The following is a 21,933-nucleotide window of genomic DNA, read 5'->3' on the forward strand; positions in this document are numbered from 1 at the left end:
CTGCGGCGACCTGGGCGTGCGTGTGGCCGCCCCACCTAGGGCCGGCGCCCCCTCCCCCCCTTGCGGCGGCGACGCGAAGGGCGGAGCGCGGCGGCGCGCGGGAGGGAGGGCGGGAGGCGGGCGGGAGGCGGCCCCGCGGCACCGCGCCCCCTCCCCCGGCCCTCCCCCCACCATGGCGCGGCGCGAGGCGGCGGCGGCGGGGCCGGGCCCCGGGCCCCCTCCCCCGGGCTGGGTGAGCGCGGCCCGCGGCGGTCCCCGGGGCTCTTTGGAAGCGGCGGGCGGGGGCGCGGGGATGAGCGTGCCCGTGTGTCCGCGGCGCTGCGGCGGGGCCCGGCGTGCGCCCGCCCGCGGCCCTGTGTGTGCCCGGCGCCCCACCGGTGTGGCCATCCGGGCGTGTGTGGGGCCGCGGTCGGCCGTGCGTGTGCATGTGTGCATGTGTGCCTGTGTGCGCGCGTGTGTCCCACACACTCCGGGGCGCCGGATCTGGGGGGCTGTGGCGCGCCCGTCCGAGGGGCTGTGTGCAGGTGTGTGCGGGGGCTGTGCGCCCAGGTGTGCGGGACTCTCAGTGGGCCTGTGCGCGCGTGCGGCTGGCTGCGTTGGGGGTCTGTGTCCGGCGGGGTTGGATGTCCATCCGAGGGGCTGCGGAGCCGGGTGTGTTCGCTTGGGTGTCCATCCGTGGTGTGTGTGTGTGTGTGTGTGTGTGTGTGTGTGTTGGATGCGGGTTGGATGTCTCCGAGGGCGTGTGTGTGTGTCTGTGTGTCTGTGTCAGGTACCCTGCTGGGGTAGGGGCTGAGGCTCAGCACATAGTGGGGCCAGGCCTCTGTATGGATGGGGGGGGGGCTTGGCTGCTCCCGCGGTCCATGTCAACTGGGGGGGGGGTCCTCAGTGATCCTTGGGGGGAGACGGCCATGTCTTCCTCCTCTTCTCAGTGGCTGGTTGGGGAGGGGGATGGGAGGCCGGGAGGTGGACAGATGGAGGGATGAGAGGCCGAGGGGATGGACAGATGGGCCCTGGGGTGGGGGGTGAGGGTTGGAGAGTGGAGGGTGGGGGTGAAGACCTGGCCCTTTTCACCCCACTCCACCCTAACTCCCCCACCTGCCGTGTATCTGCAAATAGGGCCTCAGTTGCCTATATCTTGATGACAAGGCTGGGGAAACTCTAGGGGTTGCTGGTGGCAGAATCTTTTGGGAACCGGGCTTTGGGACTCAACCTCTTCCTCCCTATGAAGTCCCACCTGCTGAACTATGAACTTTGACCCTGGCTTGTACCTGGTTCTTTTGGGGGTGGGGTGTAAAGGGTGTTAGAATGTGTTTGGCCTGGGAAGTAGGTGGGGCAGGAGTTCAGGGCCTGAGGACCGGGTGGCAGCGACAATGAGTGTGGAGCTGTTTGAGCTGTTGACTGTGCTCTGTGCTTTGGTATCTTGTGTGCATTTACAAGTGTGCTAGTTCCTCACGGGACTGTGGTGTGAGTGTGTCTGTGATGCGTGAGCCTCTCAGAGTGGCTGCAAAGTGCCCGTGTGCTTGTTCACGGCTCTCAGCTTTGTCAGTGTGTGCTTGTGCTAAGGGTTTTGGGTACATGTGTGAAGTGTGTGTCTGCTGTACCTGTGTGTGTCTGGTGGTGCTTTTGCAGCTTCATGGCTGCACAGTGGGAACATGTGAAGTTGCATGAATGTGTCTAGGTGTGTAAGAGTGTGCACCTATGTATCTTTCATTGTGCAGGTGAGTCTTGTGTGTGTGGGCCACTGTGTGTTGACAAGGGTGCAAGAGCTATATAGATGCAGATGCCTGGGTCTCTGTTAAGGGGCATATAGGTCTCTCTGTATCTGTACATTTGTGAATGTGTAGGGAGACTCTCTCTCTCTCTTTCTGTATGTGTGTGTATTCAGTCCTTGAGGGTGTGTGTCTCTCTTGGGAGTCCTCTTCTACTCTTGTCTCTGGGGATCAGGTGCTATATGTTTAGGCATGTACCTTGCACCTGTGCCTCAGACACAAGATTGACCCTATTTCTGGGTCCTAAGTGTGGCCTTTATATAGCATGTAAGGCATAGTCTGTGGTTCTGGAACTCAAATGTGAGTGTATCCTAGCCTCCGTGCCCTGCAGGGTAGGGAGCAGCCAGACTGGGGTGATGCCCCTGTAGAGCTTGGGTTGAGGCTCACATTCATTTGGTATAGGCTCACCAATGTTGATGTGGATTCAGATGTGACAGCATGATAGGAACCGCCTGACCTCTGCGCTCTGGGTGCCACTCGGGTCTTTGAAGATGGGAAGCCCATTTGAGAACTCTTGAGTTCTAAAGGATAAGCTGTCTAGTCCAGGCTCCTGGGGCTCAAAAAGAGAAGCCTGGGAATTTAGAATTCTTGGGCTGCTAAGAGCGGTGGGTAGATTCCATACTCCAGAAAACTGAGGCAGGTGGGGGAGGGGTGAGGGTCCAGCTCTTCGGAGACACCAGATGGCAAAGCTCAACGTCTTGGACTCCTGGGGTTTTGCTCAGTCCCCAAAGGTTTGGACATGACTTTTGGGTCCCTCTAAGAGTCTGAAGCTCCTGTATCAGGGATCCTGAGAAAGTGATCACTTGACTCAGATGCTCTTCAAGCTAGGCCTCAATGACTAGAAAGAAGCTGGAAGATGCTAACAGTGGTTTTGTTCCTTTGCAGGTACCGGCCCAGGCCCTGACTTCTTGAAGAGAGGTAAGTATACTATAGCCTTGGGCTGGGCAAGGGATGTGGGGTGTGCCTTGGGCTGGGCAAGGGATGTGGGGTGTGCCTTGGGCTGGGCAAGGGATGTGGGGTGTGTCTTGGGCTGGGCAAGGGATGTGGGGTGTGTCTTGGGCTGGGCAAGGGATGTGGGGTGTGCCTTGGGCTGGGCAAGGGATGTGGGGTGTGCCTTGGGCTGGGCAAGGGATGTGGGGTGATAGCACCCACTGCAAGCCAGCCCAGGCCCAGAGCTCTACCTAAGTGTATCTAAGTGCAGAATGCCACAGTGTCCAGGGAGGCAGGTGCCCACTCCCACTCAAGAGTAGGAATAAGTCATTTGAACATTGTAGTTGTGTAAGAGGTCATCTCATGCTGGTTAGGAGGTTCAGAGGGGCCCTATATGTCAGGATATAACATCTTTCAAGATAGGTAAGGGGTCACGAAAATGGGGTCTCACTCTATCACTAAGGGTTCATAAATGTTTCTAGGTATGGATTAACCCCTGCCAGTATGATAATACAAGCCTGTTATCCCGTTACTCAATGGGCTGAGGCAGAAGAATTGTGAGTTTGAGGCCAGCCTGGGCTACACAGTGAAACCTAGTTTCAGAAAAAGGAGGAGGAAGAGGGAAAAAGGCAGGAGGAGGAGGAGAAGAGAAGAGAAAAAGAAGGAGGAGGGAAAAGCATACTTGTAGAGCACTTGCTTAGAATCCATTAGTGAGGGGCTAGGGGTGTGGCTTAGCCCATAGCACATTTGCTTAGCATGCACAAGGCCCTGAGTTTCCATCCCCAGCATCTCACACATACACACACAGTATTTGTGTCATCTAACATTTATGTAGCATGTATATAGTCTAAGGATAGGCTAAGCATGATATGTGTGTGTGTGTGTGTGTGTGTGTGTGTGTGTGTGTGTATGCATATGCTGTTCTGGAACTCACTTTGTAGACCAGTAGACCAGGGCTGGCCTCGAACTCACTGAGATCCGCCTGCCTCTGCTTCCTAAGTGCTGAGATTAAAGGCGTGAGTGCATTACCACTACCCAGCTACTAAATACTTTTATTGAACCCTCTCCAAAGCCATGTGAGGTATCTGGGAGTCATCATTGTCACAAATGAGTACAGGGGGCCACAGAAGGTGATATTGTTTCATCCAAGTAACACAGCTGGGCATTGGGGTGTGAACCCTCGCAGAGGGATGGGATTCTGACCCCAGGTGCTGCAGTGCCTTCGGGTAACAGATGGCTGTCTTCACTGCAGCTGTCCTACATGCGTCTGCTGCAGCTGTGCAAGGAGAAACTCTATGCTTGCTTCAGAGAACAGGGTTCTGGGCCTACAGACCCAAAGCAAGCAGGTGCCTGCAGGGCTGCCAATGGTGGAGGCTCTCGTGCCAGACTTGGGCCTCAGTACAGAACTGCAGCCTAGAGGGAGAGGAAGGCAGAATGGGGGTGGGGTGCTCAGAGATGCTGGGCTGCCCTGGCCCTGCCTCAGTTTCTTTCCTCCTGTTTTGTCTCTCCAGCTCTTTCCTTCGCTTGTCTCTCCCTTCATCCTTCTTCTGTCTATCTCTGGTTCAATCTCTTTGCTGTGTTTTCTTCTTCAATGAGATTTTTTTAAAATTCTTTGTTCCATTGTTACCTGCTTTTTCGTCTCTTCCTTGGTTTCTTGAGACTGGGTCTCCATATGTAACCCAGGCTAGCCTATATCTTTGAACCTCTGGGATTAAAGGTGTCTGCCACCATACCTGACTGTCCCCTTTTTGCAGTGCTGGGGAGGGAACCCAGAACCTCAAGTATGTTAGGCAAGCATGCCACCACTGAGCCACACCCCTAGTCTCTCTTGGCTGGATTCTAGGCAAGTGCTCTCCCACTGAGCCACGCCCCCAGCTCTTCATTGGGGGTTTCCAGACACATGTTCTGCTGAGCCACACCTGGAGCCTACTTCACTGCTTTGGGATGCTGCTTTGTCTTTTTGCCCTGCTCCCTTTCAGTGGCTCTCACTGTCAGTCCATTCCTCCCCACTTGGGCCCTTCTGACTCTCGCAGCCTTTCTCCAGCTTTCTTGGTCCCAGTCTTCTTCCCCTGGACTAAAAGATCAAGGTCACACATGGCCCACAGATTCCTTGGAGGTTGGTCAACAGGGGCTGGGGCTTAGGACGGGGTGGGAGGAAAATAGCTTCAAGGACGCCCCCTTCCCATCCTTTCCTCTTTGCCCCCTCTCTACCGCCCACCCTGTGTTGTGATGGGAGCTGACACATCGTGGGTTGCAGCTGCTGGAGGGGGAATCCCCGCCGGAAGATTTTGCCTGGAGCAGAGGCATAGTGTGTGTGCATGCATGCGCCTCTGGGCATGTATGGGCCTCCTGTGTACTTACTGTTGGTACCAGTCACCCCCTGCTCAGGAGCTCAGCTGAACCTAGAAAGAAACCGTACTCAGAGGAGGTCTTCCCCAGACTGATGGTGATGCTTTTTTCTTAACTTTTCCCACCTTTTCTGTTCTGTTTTGTTTTTTTGTCCACCGACTTAGGTGGAGGACCTTAACATTCATGGAGTGCTTACTGCGTGCTGGGCTCCGTCTGTGCTCAGTGGTTCCCATGCATATACTCGGTGAAGATGTTATTATCTTAGCATACAAAGTCCAGAAATTTTAGCCTGTCCCGGTGTGGTAGCATGCTCCTGTGATCCCAGTACCTGGAAGGCTGAAGCAGGAGGATCAAGACTTCAAGACCAGCCTCAACTGTATAACAAGTTGTAGAACAAGGTGTACTACATACTATCCTGTCTTAAAAATACAAGACAGATATGGTGGATAGGCCCTTAATCAGGCAGGTGGCTCTCTGAATTCAAGGCCAGTCTGATCTACATAGTGAGACCTTGTCTCAGTAACAACAAAACTTACTACTGGGGAGATTTGTGAGTTCAAACCCAGCCTGGGCTACACAGTAACACCACCATGCTGCAAACCAACAAGCGGAAAACAACAATGCAAACTTAAAAAGGGGAGAAAAATAAAGAAATTATGGCTTCGGTATGGGAATCATTACTGCGGTCTCCTAGAGTTAGTAAATGAGAGAACCAGAATTTGTGCTCAGATGTCTTTGATTGTAAAGCACCTGTTAGCCAGCAAGATGGCCCATCAGAGAAGGAGCTTGCTGCACAAGCTTAGCAACCTGTGTTTGCTTCCTGGGAGCTGCATGAAGGTGGAGTGGAAGAACCAGTTCCACAAAGTTGTCCTCTGACCCTGCCACACATACACAGTATTAATAATATTTAAAATGATATCACCCACTCTTAGCATCACACACTGTGTTTGGTATGTGTTAGGCACTCAGTGGTGTTGCAGGTAATAATTTTTAGTATGTGCTAAACCTATTGTACGTGGCAGGCGCTGTTCTGACAGCTGCGCATCTGAGTGTACATAATTCTCACCAAAGTAAGGCCTGTTTCTTCTCTCCATTTTACAGATGAAGAAACCGAGATTCAGAAAGGTTCAGACACGTGCCCGAGGTCGCACAGCTAGTAAGTGTCGCAGCTGGAACTCGAAATAAGAGTGTATGCTTGACATCCTTGGTCCTAAGTTTCGGCCAACAGTGATTTGAGAATATTTGGTGGGCTGGGAAGTCATGGGCAATTGGGGAGGCTCTTAGAAGCATGGCAGGTGGAGGGTAGAAGACTTCAGAGAAATGCAGTGGTGATTTGCCAATTACTATGGAAATTTTGTTATCAGATCTGGGTGTTTTGGCCCAGACCTGTAATCCTAGCACTTAGAAGGCAGACACAGGAGGATCATGAATTCAAAGCCAACCTGCGATGCAGTGATACTTTGTCTCAGAAAAAGAAAGGCGAGGTGGTGGCCCTGGCATTTAATCCTAGCTCTTGGGAGGCAGAGGCAGGCTGATCTTTGTGAGTTTGAGGCCAGCCTGACCTACAATGGGTGTTCCTGCCAGTCCAGGCTACACAGTGAGACCCTGCCTCATAAATGAATGAATGAATAAATATTTTTAAAAAAAGGTGGCCATGTATGCCAGCTGCTTTGAAGTCTTGTTCAGAACTCATTCATTGGAAGTTAAAGGATCCAGTTTGACTTTCAGCAGCACATTAGGGTTGCAGGGGTGTTGACAAGCCAGGTAGCCTGGTTGACTATATTCCTCCCCTCCAGGTATCACCTCCTGCTTCTCCTGCCTCCCCCCTGCACCATGGCTCCAGGGCTCTTCTCGCCAACACCTGCTGCTCTTCCCTTTCTGCTGCTGCTCTGGGCAGGGGCATCTCGGGGCCAGCCCTGCCCCGGTCGCTGCATCTGCCAGAACGTGGCACCTACGCTGACCATGCTGTGTGCCAAGACTGGTCTGCTCTTCGTGCCACCCGCCATCGACAGGCGCGTGGTAGAGCTGAGGCTCACTGACAATTTCATTGCGGCTGTGCGTCGTCGAGACTTTGCCAACATGACCAGCCTGGTCCACCTCACCCTGTCTCGCAACACTATTGGTCAGGTGGCAGCCGGCGCCTTTGCTGACCTTCGTGCTCTCAGGGCCCTGCACCTCGACAGCAACCGCCTGGCAGAGGTACGCGGAGACCAGCTCCGGGGCTTGGGTAACCTCCGCCACTTGATCCTGGGTAACAATCAGATCCGTAAGGTGGAGTCGGCAGCTTTTGACGCCTTCCTGTCCACTGTGGAGGATCTGGATCTGTCCTACAACAACCTGGAGGCACTGCCGTGGGAGGCGGTGGGTCAGATGGTGAACTTGAACACCCTCACTCTGGACCACAACCTCATTGATCATATTGCCGAGGGTACCTTCGTGCAGCTGCACAAACTCGTGCGCTTGGACATGACTTCTAACCGTCTGCATAAACTGCCCCCCGACGGGCTTTTCCTGAGGTCCCAGGGTGGTGGGCCCAAGCCACCCACCCCACTGACCGTCAGCTTTGGTGGCAATCCGCTGCATTGCAACTGTGAACTGCTCTGGCTGCGGCGCCTGACCAGGGAGGATGACTTGGAGACATGTGCCACGCCTGAGCATCTCACTGACCGCTACTTCTGGTCCATCCCAGAGGAGGAATTTCTGTGTGAGCCCCCGCTCATCACGCGGCAGGCAGGGGGCAAGGCCCTGGTAGTAGAGGGCCAGGCTGTTAGTCTGCGCTGCCGGGCGGTGGGTGACCCTGAGCCCGTGGTGCATTGGGTGGCACCTGATGGGCGGCTGCTGGGGAACTCCAGCCGGACCCGGGTCCGTGGGGATGGAACGCTGGATGTGACCATCACCACCTTGAGGGACAGCGGTACCTTCACTTGCATAGCCTCCAATGCTGCGGGGGAAGCCACTGCACCGGTGGAGGTATGTGTGGTACCTCTGCCACTGATGGCGCCCCCGCCTGCTGCCCCACCGCCTCTCACTGAGCCTGGTTCTTCTGACATCGCCACACCAGGCCGACCTGGTGCCAATGATTCAGCCACTGAACGCCGGCTTGTGGCTGCTGAACTCACATCCAGCTCCGTGCTCATCCGCTGGCCGGCCCAGAGGCCAGTGCCTGGCATCCGCATGTACCAAGTGCAATACAACAGCTCTGCGGATGACTCTCTGGTCTACAGGTGAGTGGGGTGCTGCCGCCCCCGGAACTCCTCTCCAACCCTAGCATCCTGCCCTCTGTCCCATCTGCTCATCCATCCCGTTAACCTTGCTTAGACGGGGCTTTGGATAGACCTGTAGTTGCCTCCTTTTCTGCTGTGCTGTCTTTGTGTTTCTTGAACTTAGGAGATGTTTATGGAAAACAATGTGAGCCAGTGTAGGGCTGGGCTGAGTTATAAAAGTGACCAGGTCCTGGTGCTTCAGGCTTGTGATCCTAGCCTTTGGGAAGCTGAGGCTGGAGGATTGCAAGGACAAGGATGGCCTGGACAACTTGGAGACATTCAGTCTCAAAATTTTAAAAGTAGAAAAAAGAGGACTGGAGTTGGAGCTCAGTTATAGGGTGATAGAGCCCCTGCCTAGAATTCCCAGTGAGGGCCTGGGGGTGTAACTCAGTGGTAGAGCCCGTGCCTAGAATTCCCCAGTGAGGGCTGGGGTGTGGCTCAGTGGTAGAGCCCCTGCCTAGAATTCCCCAGTAAGGGCCTGGGGGTGTAACTCAGTGGTAGAGCCTCTGCCTAGAATCCCCCAGTGAGGGCTGGGGTGTGGCTCAGTGGTAGAGCCCCTGCCTAGAATCCCCCAGTGAGGGGCTGGGGTGTGGCTCAGTGGTAGAGCCCCTGCCTAGAATCACCCAGTGAGGAGCTGGGGTGTGGCTCAGGGGTGGAATACCAGCTAAGCTGGGGAGGTACTGAATTCCATTCCCAGTACCATACAACAAATATCTCACAGGGTTCATGGACAGCATCACTTGCTCTCCAGAGGCCTCTCATCATGAATTCCATCAGTTAAACATTATGGCACATAAAACACACGTGTTTATGGTTATGTTTCTATTTATGTCACTAGTACTATTCCAATCAGATACATTATAGAAACAGAAAGCAAAAAGCATGAGAAAAATAGAAAGTAATGTTCTAGTTTGGTTTCTATTACTGCAATAAACACTGTGACCAAGGCAGGCGGTGGTGGTGCACACCTTTAATCCCAGCACTTAGGAGGCAGAGGCAGGCAGATCCCTGAGTTTGAGTCTGATCTACAGTGTGAGTTCTAGGACAGCCAGGGCTGCACAGAAAAACCTTGTCCCAAAGCAACAACGAAACAATATAAAAAAACCACTATGGCCACCAAAAACCAAACCAAACCAAACAAACCCCACCCTGACCAAAAACAACTTGGGAAGGAAAGGGTTTATTTTTGTCTTACAGCTCTAAGGCCACAGTCCATCACTGAGGGGAGTCAGGGCCGGAACTCAAGGCAGGAACCGGGAAGCAAGAACTGAAGCAGAGGCCATGGAGGAGTGCTGCTTACTAGCTTGCTCCCTATGCTTTCTTATACAATTCAGGACCTCCTGCCCATGGGTGGCTCCACCCACACTGAGCTGGGTCCTCCCATTCTGTGTCAATCATTAGTCAAGAAAATGCCCCCAGACTTCCCTATAGACCATCTGATGGGAACATTTTCTCTGTTGAGGTTCCCAGATGACCGTAGCTTGTGTCAAGTTGCCAAAAGTCTAATGAGTACTTCCAAGTTACTTCCGCCATTGTCTGGGGTAGAACAGGCCTGCAGCATGGATAGCTGTCAGCTGCTTTCCTTGCCATCTCCAGGCAAGGGTCTGTTGCCTTTTTCTCCCCCCTGTCTGTCTCTACTTTCTCTTCCTCCATTGCTCATTTAGCCTCAGCACTGCACAGGGCCCTGACTTGGGTGTGTCTGTGGGTTATAGAGAAGGAAAGAGAAGGGTGAGCTGGAAATGCACAGGGTTTCTCTGTGTACCCCTGGCTGTCCTGGAGCTCATTCTGTAGACCAGGCTGGCCTCGAACTCACAGAGATCTGCCTGATTCTGCCTCCTGAGTGCTAAGATTAAAGGTGTGCGCCACCACCGCCCGGCCCTGAAAATAAGAACTTGTAAAGAAATAATTACCTACCTCACTTCCATCCTTACTTGGGAGACAGCAGGTGTTCAATATGTGTTTTCTGAATGTGAAGGTCAGCTCTGAGGCAGACATAGTGGCACATGCCTGTGATCCAAGCTGTGAGGGGCTGAAGCAAGACAATCTTCCTCTCAAGGTCAGTCCATAGTATGTAGTGGCTGAGATCAGTCCAAGAGCTACATAGCAAGATCTTGTCTCAACAAACAAAACAATTTTTAAAAAGGCAGCTTAGCTGTTTCCAATGTGACCATTGGTACCTGGGTGCCGAGGAGTCCAGTGGGGCCTGAGCCTTGTGGTCTGGCCATCTTGGTAGTGTGTCAGTGTGGCTCTCAGCTACAGACCCTGGCACACAGCAGGAATGACACACAGTGGGCACTTGGTAAAGGGCTGCTGGCTGCATAGACACATCTTGATTGCCTTCCTTGTGTATTGTAGATGGCTGCTGAGTGCCTAGCCCCATGCTTCTCTTCCTTTGGGTTATCAGAGGATCTAGAACCATTCCCCATCTGTGGTCGTCCCAACAACTTGAGCGTGCTCAGCCCTTTACAAAAAAGCCTGTCTCTTGGCCGCCCCCTCTGCTTGCCAGGGGCCTCTCTTTCCTCTTGGCTCTGCTTGTCTTTTGGTTTTGAGACAGGCTTTCATCCTGGTAGTCTTGACTAGACTTTGTGTAGTACCAGGCTGGCACAGAATTCTGGAAGCTGAGATTTTAGGGACTATGTCAAGTATACAATTCCTCCTTTTGCTTCTGGCTGTCAAGCACTGATGACATCGCTGACTCTCTCATATGGCCTCCCTAGATAGATTAGATTGACCCATTCTTACAAGCAGTCAGCAAACCAAGACACCAAAGAGAAGCCTTCATAAACTCTGTCCAAGGCTGTGGCCGTATTCTACTTCCAACTTTGCTATGAAGCAGTTGCCATCACTCCCATTTATTTTATTTAAAGAATTTAAAATTACTTTTTCTATTTGTGCATGTGGCTCACTTAACATCTTTAACTTACGTTTATTTGTGTGGGGGGGTATTTGTGTCATAGCGTGCATGTAGCGATCAGAGAACAGCTTGTGGGAATCAGTTCTCTCCTGCCACCATGTGAATCTTGGGGATTGAACTCTGGTTGATAGATTTGGTGGCAAGTTCTCTTACCCACTGAGCCATCTTGCCAGCCTTTATTTTATTTTATTTTTATTCATTTATTTCTTTGTAGTATTGTTGGTTGAAACCAGGTTCTCACATGTGCTGGGCAATCTGTAATTCTCCTCGCCTTTTACTTGGGAATTCTAGGCAGGGGCTCTACCACTGAGCCACACCCCAGCCCCTCACTGGGGGATTCTAGACAGGGGCTCTACCACTGAGCCACACACCAGCCCTCACTGGGGGATTCTAGGCAGGGGCTCCACCACTGAGTCACACCCCAGCCCCTCACTGGGGGATTCTAGACAGGGGCTCTACCACTGAGCCACACCCCAGCCCCTCACTGGGGGATTCTAGGCAGGGGCTCCACCACTGAGCCACACCCCAGCCCCTCACTGGGGGATTCTAGGCAGGGGCTCCACCACACCCTCCATTCTCTTTCTTTTCAGACACAGAACTTGAGGCGCTGTGGGAGAGATCATTTGCTCTCAGATGCAGAAAGCGGCAGAGCTATTTTTCATGTGCTTGAACGCATACTTATTGAATACCTAGTGTTTGCCAGGCAGGGATGGAGGGGAATGGATGATGCATATCTGTCAGTCATTCAGATTGTGTGTGTGTGTGTGTGTGTGTGTGTGTGTTTCCCCATCTCTCTTCACTGCTCCTCTCTGATCCCTCTGATCCACAGTCATCATGTGACAGGGTGAGAAAACGTTTAAAACTCAGCCTGTTAGCAGCTCTTGGTGATCCCAACCTGGGCAAGTTACCAGGACTCCTCTTCTCTCCAGAGGGCCTCAGTTCTGCCCTGCATCCTCCATTGCAGATGCTTGTACGTAGACCAGCACTGCAGGAGTTAACTTCCTCTCTGCAGCCATGGGCTGAGGTGACATCCAACGAGAAGCCTGCTTGGCTGCTTGCTCTGGTCTGGCAGCCAATGAGAAGCTCGTGGGCTCTGGCTTTCTTAAGGAGCCAGTGACTGTCCTTGAGAAGGGGGAAGCCCCTAGCAACTGGTTATTTGGGGAGAAGAAGCAAGTCTCTGGCAGAGAAAAAGGGAAAGTTAATTCAAGAAGGTCAGGGAAGCTGGAGGTGGGTGGTCTATATAAAGCTAGGAGCCTAATGAGAACATCAAGTGCCTTTTTGATACGGTGGGACCTATGCTTGAAGTCGTGGAGTGAAGGGTGGTGGCTGGTGACAGGGACCTTCATGGTGGGGGTCTCAAGACCAAGGCTGGCAGGCCTGTGGAGCTCTGACAGGTAAGCCTGGGCAGGGATGAGGCAGGACTTTTTAGAAGGGGCGGGACTTGTTCTCCGGGGTCTCAAACAGAGGAAGAGGCGGAGCTCATCCCCGGTTAGCCACTCAGGTCCTTGACAGGAGAGAAGAGTTTGTGGGTTTGGGTGCTGGGTGTGTCACTCAGGGTGCACTTCACACTCCTGGGTTCCCCGAAGCTGGAAGCTGCCCAAACAGACTGTGCCGAGACACGCTCATCAACAAAAGAGAACAAAGTCTCGGAGGGAATGCTGGGAGGGAATGCCCTAACGTGGTCATAGAGGAATATAGAGGCTGCAGCTGGTGAGATGGCTTAGGGGGTCAAGATGCTTTCTACCCAGCCTAATGACCTGAGTCACACATGTCCCAATCCCTGGGACACACATGGTGGAAGGAGAGAGCATACTCTGCAAGTTGTGCTCTGACCTCCTCCTTACACACACACACACACACACACACACACACACATTAATAAATGTAATTTAGATGAGGTCAGGGCTGCTAAGGGTGATATTGCTGTAGACCAAATGTAATTTATAAAGAGAGAGAGAGAGAGAGAGAGAGAGAGAGAGAGAGAGAGAGAGAGAGAGAGAGAGGGAGAAGAGGACAGGTAGCCTTAGAATGGGAGCCCACAAGAGCTGCTAGCAACATGATGGGCTATTAGCTAGTAGCGAGGTCCTTAGCTTTAGATAATCAGGTTTTAGATGTTAACTCATCCATTCCCCATGCTATCACTAGGATGTGGGGATTCTTACTGTCCCCATTAGAAATGTTAAATGATGCACAGAGAAGTTAAGAAACTTGTGATTTTCTGCAGATCGCAGAAAAGAGATCCTATCCCAGAGTTGTGACTCCCAGATGTTTAACTGAAGAATTTTGCTATATAGTGTACCTCATTTGAGGAGACTGGCCTATAGAAAAAAAAGAAAAAGAAAAGAAGAAAGAAAAAGGAAGAAAAGAAACCCATGCTTCTTAGTCAGTTGTAGATGAGATTTGGGGAGTATGGGTCAATGAATTGATTTCCGGAATTCTGATGGTACAGTAATTGTCATACATATAACAGCTGGTTGCCTCTAGAGGAGCTGTCTCAAGGTGACTCGAAGGGACATGACTTGTAAGCCAGAGTGCACTTAGAAGGGGAATGAATGGGAAAGTGTAGCTCAGGTGCTTGGGAAACTGAGCTAGGAGCCAGAGCTTTTACCCAGAGCTGGGGTATATTATGCAGCATGCCTTCTCCCGCAAAGGCAAGAATGTATATCAAGGTGGAATTATGGCTGGGAATGGAGCTAAACTGGTAGAATGCTTAAAGGAAGACCGGCGTCTGATCCCTACCTCACAAAACCAAACCAAACAAACTAAGAGGACGTGGAGGTGCATGTCTGTAAGCCTGAGATCTCAGCATTCAGGAGGTGGAGACAGGATGAAAACCAGGGACTGAAAGTCCAGCCATTGCCCTCGCAGGGATAAATCAATTATTGACGTCAGTATCCATCTGAAAGAAGGAAGGACATGAAGATTAGAGGGAGTGGCCACAACACTGAGCTCCTTAAATGGTAGATATATGCAGATGACAATTGTCCACCAAGTGAGTAGAGTCCCAGTAGGTGATGCTCAAGGTAAGTCGGTCTGAAGGCGGGGCATATAGATACGGGGGCGTGGTCCTGAGCCGCGATCCAGAAAGGCTGACTTTATTGATGGAGGAGGGCCTCAAATGGCTGCTGTACACACCTGTGGCTTTGTTTCCCTTGGTGGGGGCATAAAGTAATGGGGTGTGGTTAAGATCCGTCCTGATCCCACCCCTTTCCGCAGGATGATCCCATCTACCAGCCAGACCTTCCTGGTGAATGATCTGGCGGCTGGCCGCGCCTATGACTTGTGTGTGCTGGCAGTCTACGACGACGGGGCCACCGCTCTGCCGGCTACCAGAGTGGTGGGCTGTGTGCAGTTCACCACGGCGGGAGATCCCGCACCGTGCCGCCCGCTGAGGGCTCACTTCTTGGGCGGTACCATGATCATCGCCATCGGGGGCGTCATTGTAGCCTCGGTCCTCGTTTTCATCGTTCTACTCATGATTCGCTACAAGGTGTACGGCGATGGGGACAGCCGTCGCATCAAGGGCACGTCCAGGTCGCCCCCTCGGGTCAGCCACGTGTGCTCTCAGACCAACGGAGCCGGCTCGGGCTCGCAGCAGCCCTCTGCCCCACCGGCTCCAGACCGCTACGAGGCGCTGCGGGAGGTGGCGGTCCCTGCAGCCATTGAGGCAAAGGCAACCGAGGCAGAGGCGACTTCTACTGAGCTAGAGGTGGTGCTGGGACGCTCTCTGGGTGGCTCGGCCACCTCGCTGTGCTTGCTGCCCTCCGAGGAAACTTCTGGGGAGGAATCTAGAGCCGTAACTGGTCCTCGAAGGAGCCGTTCGGGGGCCTTGGGGCCTCCAACTTCAGCGCCCCCGACGCTAGCTCTGGTTCCTGGGGGAGCCCCGGCCCGACCGAGGCCACAACAACGCTATTCCTTTGACGGGGACTACGGAGCGCTATTCCAGAGCCACAGTTACCCGCGCCGCGCCCGCCGGACAAAGCGCCACCGGTCCACGCCACACCTGGACGGGGCCGGAGGGGGCGCGGCCGGGGAAGATGGAGACCTGGGGCTGGGCTCCGCCCGGGCACGCCTGGCCTTCACCAGCACCGAATGGATGCTGGAGAGTACCGTGTGAGCGGCGGGCGCACGGGCACCGGGACGCCTGTGGGGCCGCACTTAGTTGCCCAGCCCGGCTGGATGCAGGGAAGGCTGGAGAGAAGGGATGCGCGAGGGGCGGGGCCAGCCGCAGTCAGGGCCGAGCCCACTCGAGTCCGTGATTGGAGGTGGGCCGCCGGCCTCTCCGACTCCACTCCTCCGCCCCGCCCCCCGCGCGCTCGCGGACCTTGCCGGAGCCGGTGCCTTACACAGCGAAGCGCGGGGAGGGGCGGGGCCCCCCCACACTGCAGCACTGAGACACGAGTCCCCTCCCCCACCTGGGACCCTGGGGCAGGGGCGAGGGGCCCATTCCTTGTATCTGGCTGGACTAGATCTCATTCTGCCCCGCGGCGGCCTCCAAAGCCTCCAGTCCCCTCGACCCCAGTCCCCTCCCTGGTCCCACCTAGTCTGGTTTGGAGGGAGGGGCTCCTCTTTTCTCCTCTCTGTGTCCTCGTCTTTCCTCCCCACTGTCGTCTGTCTGTCTTTCCGTACTTGTCTCCCTTTTTTCTGTCCCATGGTCTTCTCTTCCTCCGACCGCCGTTGAATTTTTAGTTTATTTTTTTTTTTGTCCTGTGTCCTTGTCTCTCCTGATTCCCTCTCCTCACCATCTCCCGGGCAGGTCCCACAAAGGACCAGACTCTTCCCTCTGCCTTCCTTCTCCCCACAACAAATCCCCACACAGACAAAATCCAAAAACCAAATCCCTCTATCGGAGCCGGGACCCTCCGCCGCAGCAGAATTAAACTTTTTTTCTGTGTCTGAGGCGGCTCTGCTGACCAGTGGTGTGTGTGTGTGTGTGTGTGTGTGTGTGTGTGTGTGTGTGGTGTGCGCGTGCCTGTGTGTGTGTGGTGTGCGCGCGCGCCTGTCTCGGGAGAGGAGGACTCTGAATCAGACTGAAGAGAGCATGACAGTGAGGATCGAGAAACTGGCAGACAGACTCAGAGGCGGGAAGTAGCAAAAAATGACTGACAGGTGGCCAATGTGTGGGTAACCCTTAAACCAACCAAACCTCACAGTAACCCTAGGAAGTCGGTACCGTTAGCTCACTCTGCAGGTGAGGACACTGAGGCCAGGTGGGTTAGACAACATGTTCCGGCATAACCAGAAAGGCGGAAAATTGAGATGAGTTTATTTAATAGTAATTTCACCTGGGCATAATGACCCTCACCTTTAATCCCACAATTTACAGGGCGGAGGCAGGCGGATCACAGTGATCTCAAGTCCAGCCTGGTCTACATAATGAGTTCCAGACCAGCTAGGGCTACATAGTCTATCTCAAAACAACAAAAAAGTAATTCCACATAGTATTTACTTATTTGGTGTGTGTGTAAAACATGTATGTGCTGGTACACTCATCCATATGTGACTGGGGAGGTCAGAGGTACATGTCGGCTGTCTTCCTCCATCATTCCCCACATTATTTTTTGAGGCAGTCTCTCACAGGAGCTCATCAATTTGACTAACTGGCTGGCCAGTGAATTCCTGGCTTCTCCGATATTCACTTCTGCCTCCAGCACTGGAGTTATAGATGTGTTATTTATGTGGGTTCTGGGGGTCTTAACTGAGGTCCCCATGTTTGCTTGACAAATTTTATTTTACCAACGGAGACATCTCAGGCACATATACACACCTATATATACATATGGGAGTGTGTATGCTTATATGTGTGTGTGTATATAGTTGTTTTTGACAGGGTCTCCTATGTAGCGCTGGGTTTCTCTGAAAACCCCCTATAGAGGGTGGGTTAACCTCCCAACTTTGTGATTCTCTTGCCTCTACCAAATGCTGGGATTGTGGGTTTGCACTGCCATACCTGATGTCAGGCTGACTTCAGTGTGTGGTAGTCTCCCTCTGTCTACCTCCTGAGTGCAGAGACTGTATACATGCAACATCACAACCAGCAGTTTTTTGTTTTGTTTTGTTTTTTTTTTTTTTTTGAGACAGGATCTTGATATATATATATATAGCCCAGGCTGGCCTTGAACTTTCAGCTGTCCTCCCTTAAGCCTCTGGAGGGCCAGGTGTATGGGTATATATCTTGGGAAAACAGATTTAACAGTGCGGGTAGAAATTGGGCATGGTGGAGCATGCCCGTAATCTTGGGTGGTAGAAGCAGGAGAGTTAGAAGTTCAAGACTGTGCTGGCAAGTTGGCTCAGTGAGTAAAGACACTTGCCACCAAGCCTGACAATCAAAATTTGACCCCTGGGACCCACGAGCCATAGCAAATGTACACCCCCAACAAACAAGTAAACAAGCAAATAAAAATGTTTTTATAGTTCAAGACTAGGGGTTCAGTGTTAAGAGCACTTGCTAATCTCATGGAGAGCTCAGGTTTGATTCCCAGCACCCACATGGCAGCTCTGCAGTTCCAGGGGATCCCATGTCCTCTTCTTGCTTCCGTGGACATGTGTGTGATGCATGGGCATACACACATAAATCAAAAATTTTTAAAGAATAAAAAGTTCAAGACTGTCATCTACATGCAGAATTTGAGACCAGCATGTGGCTACATGAGACCCTGATTTTGTTGTTGTTGTTGTTTGTTTGTTTTTGGGTTTTTTTTTTTTTGCTTGCTTTTGCCAAATAAATAAAGAATAAAAAGGCAGGTGGATTTGGGCAAGATGACACAATTAGACTCCCAGCTACTCAGGAGGCTAGGGCAGGATGATTTCTTGAGCCCAGGAGTTTGAGGCCAGTCTGGGCAACATAGCTAGACACTGTCTCAAAACTGCAAACATCAATAATAGTAAAAGGCAGACGGACCAATTTCTGACCCATCCTCAACTTTAAGCCCTTTCAACTGGGCAGTTACCCCCTCTCCTGGCTGCCCACATTGTAGAGGATAGACGTCCATGGTCCTGTTTTACAGACAGAAGGCACAACCAGAAGAAAGGGAAGCCTCTTGTTAGAGGGCTCCACCCTGGTCTGCTTCCCATGAAGAAAGTGGAATTGGCAGTTTGCCTCCCGAGTTGTGTCTGGAGGCTGGGGAATGGCTTCAGTGACCCTAGCTGAACTTGAGTCTCCAAAGCCAGATGTTAAGGGAGTAGAACTCTGCTTACCTGTGTGAGCAAGAGAGAAGGTAAGTGAAGCAGGGTCTGCTGGAGCAGTGGAGGGCAATGGAGGAGGGGCTCACTAAAGACTGAGAACTTCCCCGGGGAGGCGAAAGTGGTTTGGGGTATGGTAGGGGCTCTGGGCATCTCAGTCTTTGCAGATACCTTGCTATGAAAACTTGTTCCTAATTCTGGGGAAAAATGAAGAAGGCTTCAAGCCAGCCAGGGGCCCCCTGAGGCCTGGGGAGGAGGAAAGCAAGACAGAAATAGAAACAGAGCCAGAGGGAGGAAGCTGGCCTGGGCAGAGAGGGTGGGAGGCAGCAAGGACAGCAGCTCTGGAGAATTCCAGGCCAGGTGGATCCCTCACCCACTGGCCCAATATACATATCACTCACAACGATACCTAGGTATGGCGTGCTCCTACCAGCTGGGCCCTGTGCTCACACATCCTGCCTAATGTGAGTCAGTATAGTGTAATGAAAGGTGGTTACTCCCGTAAGAAGCAGGCTCACAATATGTAGCTCTGGTTGCCCTGCTCAGCTTTACTGAGCATGTACCTTAATGCCTGACTCAGGGTAGGAGCCTTAGCAATGAAAAAAATAGATGAGCTGCTGGGCACATGCCTGCAGTTTAGCACTTGGGAGGCAGAGGCAGGCGGATCTCTGTGAGTTTGAGGCCAGAGAGTTCCAGGACAGCCAGGACTGTTACACAGAGAAACCCTATCTTGAAAAACAATAAAATAAAATAAAATAAAAAATGCCACAAAGAAAGAAATGTTCCTGGTGGAACAGGTCTATGATCCCAGCACTCTGGAGGCTGAGGCAGGGGGATCGGAAGTTTGTTGTCGTTTGCTACATAGTAAGTTTGAGGTCAGCCTGGAATAATTGTTTTCTTCAAAAAAAAAAAAAAGACATTTTTCATTTGTTTTTCTCCTTTCTGCTTAATTTATTGGTTATGAAGATATGAGACTTGCAATTTCCGCAGCCATTTTGTGGCCATGCCGCACTGAGACTAGAATGGAACACTATCATTAGTTTTTAAAGGAAGGTAGAGGAAAACACAGGAAAACAGGTCTATGACAAACCCGTAAACCCCAAAGAGAGTCAGATGACACCAGAATGTATTGATATTTTATTTATTTATTATTTTATGTGTATGGATGTTTTGCCTACATGCCTATCTGTGTACAGTGTCTGTGCTTGGTGCCAGAGGAGGCCAGAAAAGGAACTGCAGTTATGGATGGAACCATGTATGTACTGGGACTCAAACCTGGATCCTCTGGAAGAGCAGCCACTGCTCTAAAATATGAAGCTACCTCTCCAGCCCCATAACAGAATGTTTCAGATATTTAAAACATATTAGCTGGATTCTCTTGTCATCTACCCCCAGCCCCAGTGTCTCACTATAGAACCCTGGCTGACCTAGAATTTCCTACTTGAGCTCACTCACTGAAATCCATCTGCCTCTGCCTCGAAAGTGCTGGGATTAAAGGTGTCCACTAACCATGCCAGGTTTTTGGACAAGATCTTACGTAGCCAAGGATGGCCTTAAATTCATGATCCTTCTGCCTCTGCCTCCAAAGTGCTGGGATTATAGGCATGAACCACTGTACTTGGCTTCTCTTTCTTTCTTTTTTTTTTTTTTTTTTTTTTTTTTTTTGGTTTTTCGAGACAGGGTTTCCCTGTAGTTTCTAGAGCCTGTCCTGGAACTAGCTCTTTTAGACCAGGCTGGCCTCGAACTCAGAGATCCGTTGGCTTCTCTTTCTTAAACTACATACACTCATCCATCCATCCATCCATCCATCCATCCATCTATCCATCCATCCATTCATCCATCCATTCATTCATTGTGTATGCATGTGGTGCATGTGGAAGACAAAGAACAATTTGCATGATTAGTTTTCTCCTTTCCACCTTGTGAGTCCCTGGGATTGAATTTAGGTCATCAAACTTAGTGACAAGTGCCTTAATTCACTGAATCATCCCACCAGCTCTTTATCTATCATCTATCTAGCTTTCTTTCTTTCTTTCTTTCTTTCTTTCTTTCTTTCTTTCTTTCTTTCTTTCTTTCTTTCTTTCTCTTATCTATCTATCTTCTATCTATCTAATCTAACTTCTATCTATATATATCCTATCTATCTTCTATCTATCTATCTATCTATCTAACTATCTATCTATCTTCTAATCTAACTTCTATCTATATATATCATCTATCTATAATCATCTATCTATATATCTTCTATTTATCTATCATCTATCTTCTATCTATATATCATCTATATATATATATATATCTTCTATCTATCATCTATCTATCTACCTATTTACCTTTATATCAAATTTTATTTCTATTTGTTGATTTTGTTTGAGACAGGGTCTTGTTTTGAGACAGGGTCCTTGCTGTCCTGGAACTCCCTACGTAGACCAGCCTGAGCTACAACTCACAGAGACCTGCCTGCCTCTGCTTCCCGAGTGCTAGGATTAAAGGAGTGCACCACCACCACCCAGCTTCAACTTTTTTAAAAGTTTGTGTGGGGTGGGTGTGCACATGAGTGTAGTGCCCACAGAGGCCAGAGATGCCGGATCCCCTGCAGATTCGGTTCCAGACAGATGTGGGTCCTGGAACTGAACTTGGGTCCTCTGCAAAAACAGCAAGGGCTCTTAACAGCTAAGTTATCTCTCCAGCTGCACCCCAACCCCTCAACTCCCCACATCACCGTGCCCCACAGTTCCACAGAATCTTGGGGAAAATTGTGATTTTATCAACTACCAACAAAGTATATTCACTCTGTCTCATCTATCTATTTCTCTCTCTCTCTCTCTCTCTCTCTCTCTCTCTCTCTCTCTCTCTCTCTCTCTCAATCATCTATCTATCTATCTATCTATCTATCTATCTATCTATCTATCTATCTATCTATCTGAGTTTCACTATGTAGTTCTGGCTGAGTTCAAACTTATTTTTTTTTAATATTTATTTATTTTCTTATGTAAACAATATTCTGTTTGTTTACAGAATATTCTGTCTGTGTGTATGCCTGCACGCCAGAAGAGGGCATCAGAACTCATTACAGATGGTTGTGAGCCACCATGTGGTTGCTGGGAATTGAACTCAGGACCTTTGGAAGAGCAGGCAATGCTCTTAACCTCTGAGCCATCTCTCCAGCCCTTGAGTTCAAACTTATGTATTTCCATATTTTGATGACAGAAGCGATACACTCTTGGGGCTGGAGAGACGGCTGGCTCAGGTGGTAAAGTGCTAGCCCCACAAGTATGAGGACCCGAGTTCGATTCTCCAGAGTGGAGGAAAGTCAGGCATGGTGGCATGTGCTTATAATCCACTGCCAGGGATGCAGAAATGGGAGGGTCTGTGGTGCTCACCGTACAGCTAGCATAACCTAATTGACAAGCCACAGGACAACTAGGAAGTAAAACAAAGCTAGGTGGTCAGTTATTGAGGGATGGCAGCTGAGGTCTTTGTCCTCCAGGTGCACTCACAAGCACATCTACATGCACATGAACAC

General features: G+C 51.2%; 1 protein-coding gene across 1 annotated transcript; it reads left to right on the forward strand.

Annotated features, from left to right (window-relative positions):
* The first annotated feature begins 177 nt into the window (after positions 1 to 177).
* Lrfn1 (leucine rich repeat and fibronectin type III domain containing 1) lies at positions 178 to 16,001 on the forward strand. Its single transcript, XM_038339668.1, has 5 exons — positions 178 to 232; positions 2,655 to 2,687; positions 6,150 to 6,204; positions 6,845 to 8,272; positions 14,442 to 16,001. The coding sequence occupies exons 4-5, from the start codon at positions 6,882 to 6,884 to the stop codon at positions 15,340 to 15,342; spliced, it is 2,292 nt and encodes a 763-aa protein (XP_038195596.1). The 5' UTR covers positions 178 to 232; positions 2,655 to 2,687; positions 6,150 to 6,204; positions 6,845 to 6,881; the 3' UTR covers positions 15,343 to 16,001.
* Positions 16,002 to 21,933: the final 5,932 nt, after the last annotated feature.

The sequence above is a fragment of the Arvicola amphibius genome, chromosome 8, assembly GCF_903992535.2.
Source record: "Arvicola amphibius chromosome 8, mArvAmp1.2, whole genome shotgun sequence".
NCBI classification, from domain to species: domain Eukaryota; kingdom Metazoa; phylum Chordata; class Mammalia; order Rodentia; family Cricetidae; genus Arvicola; species Arvicola amphibius.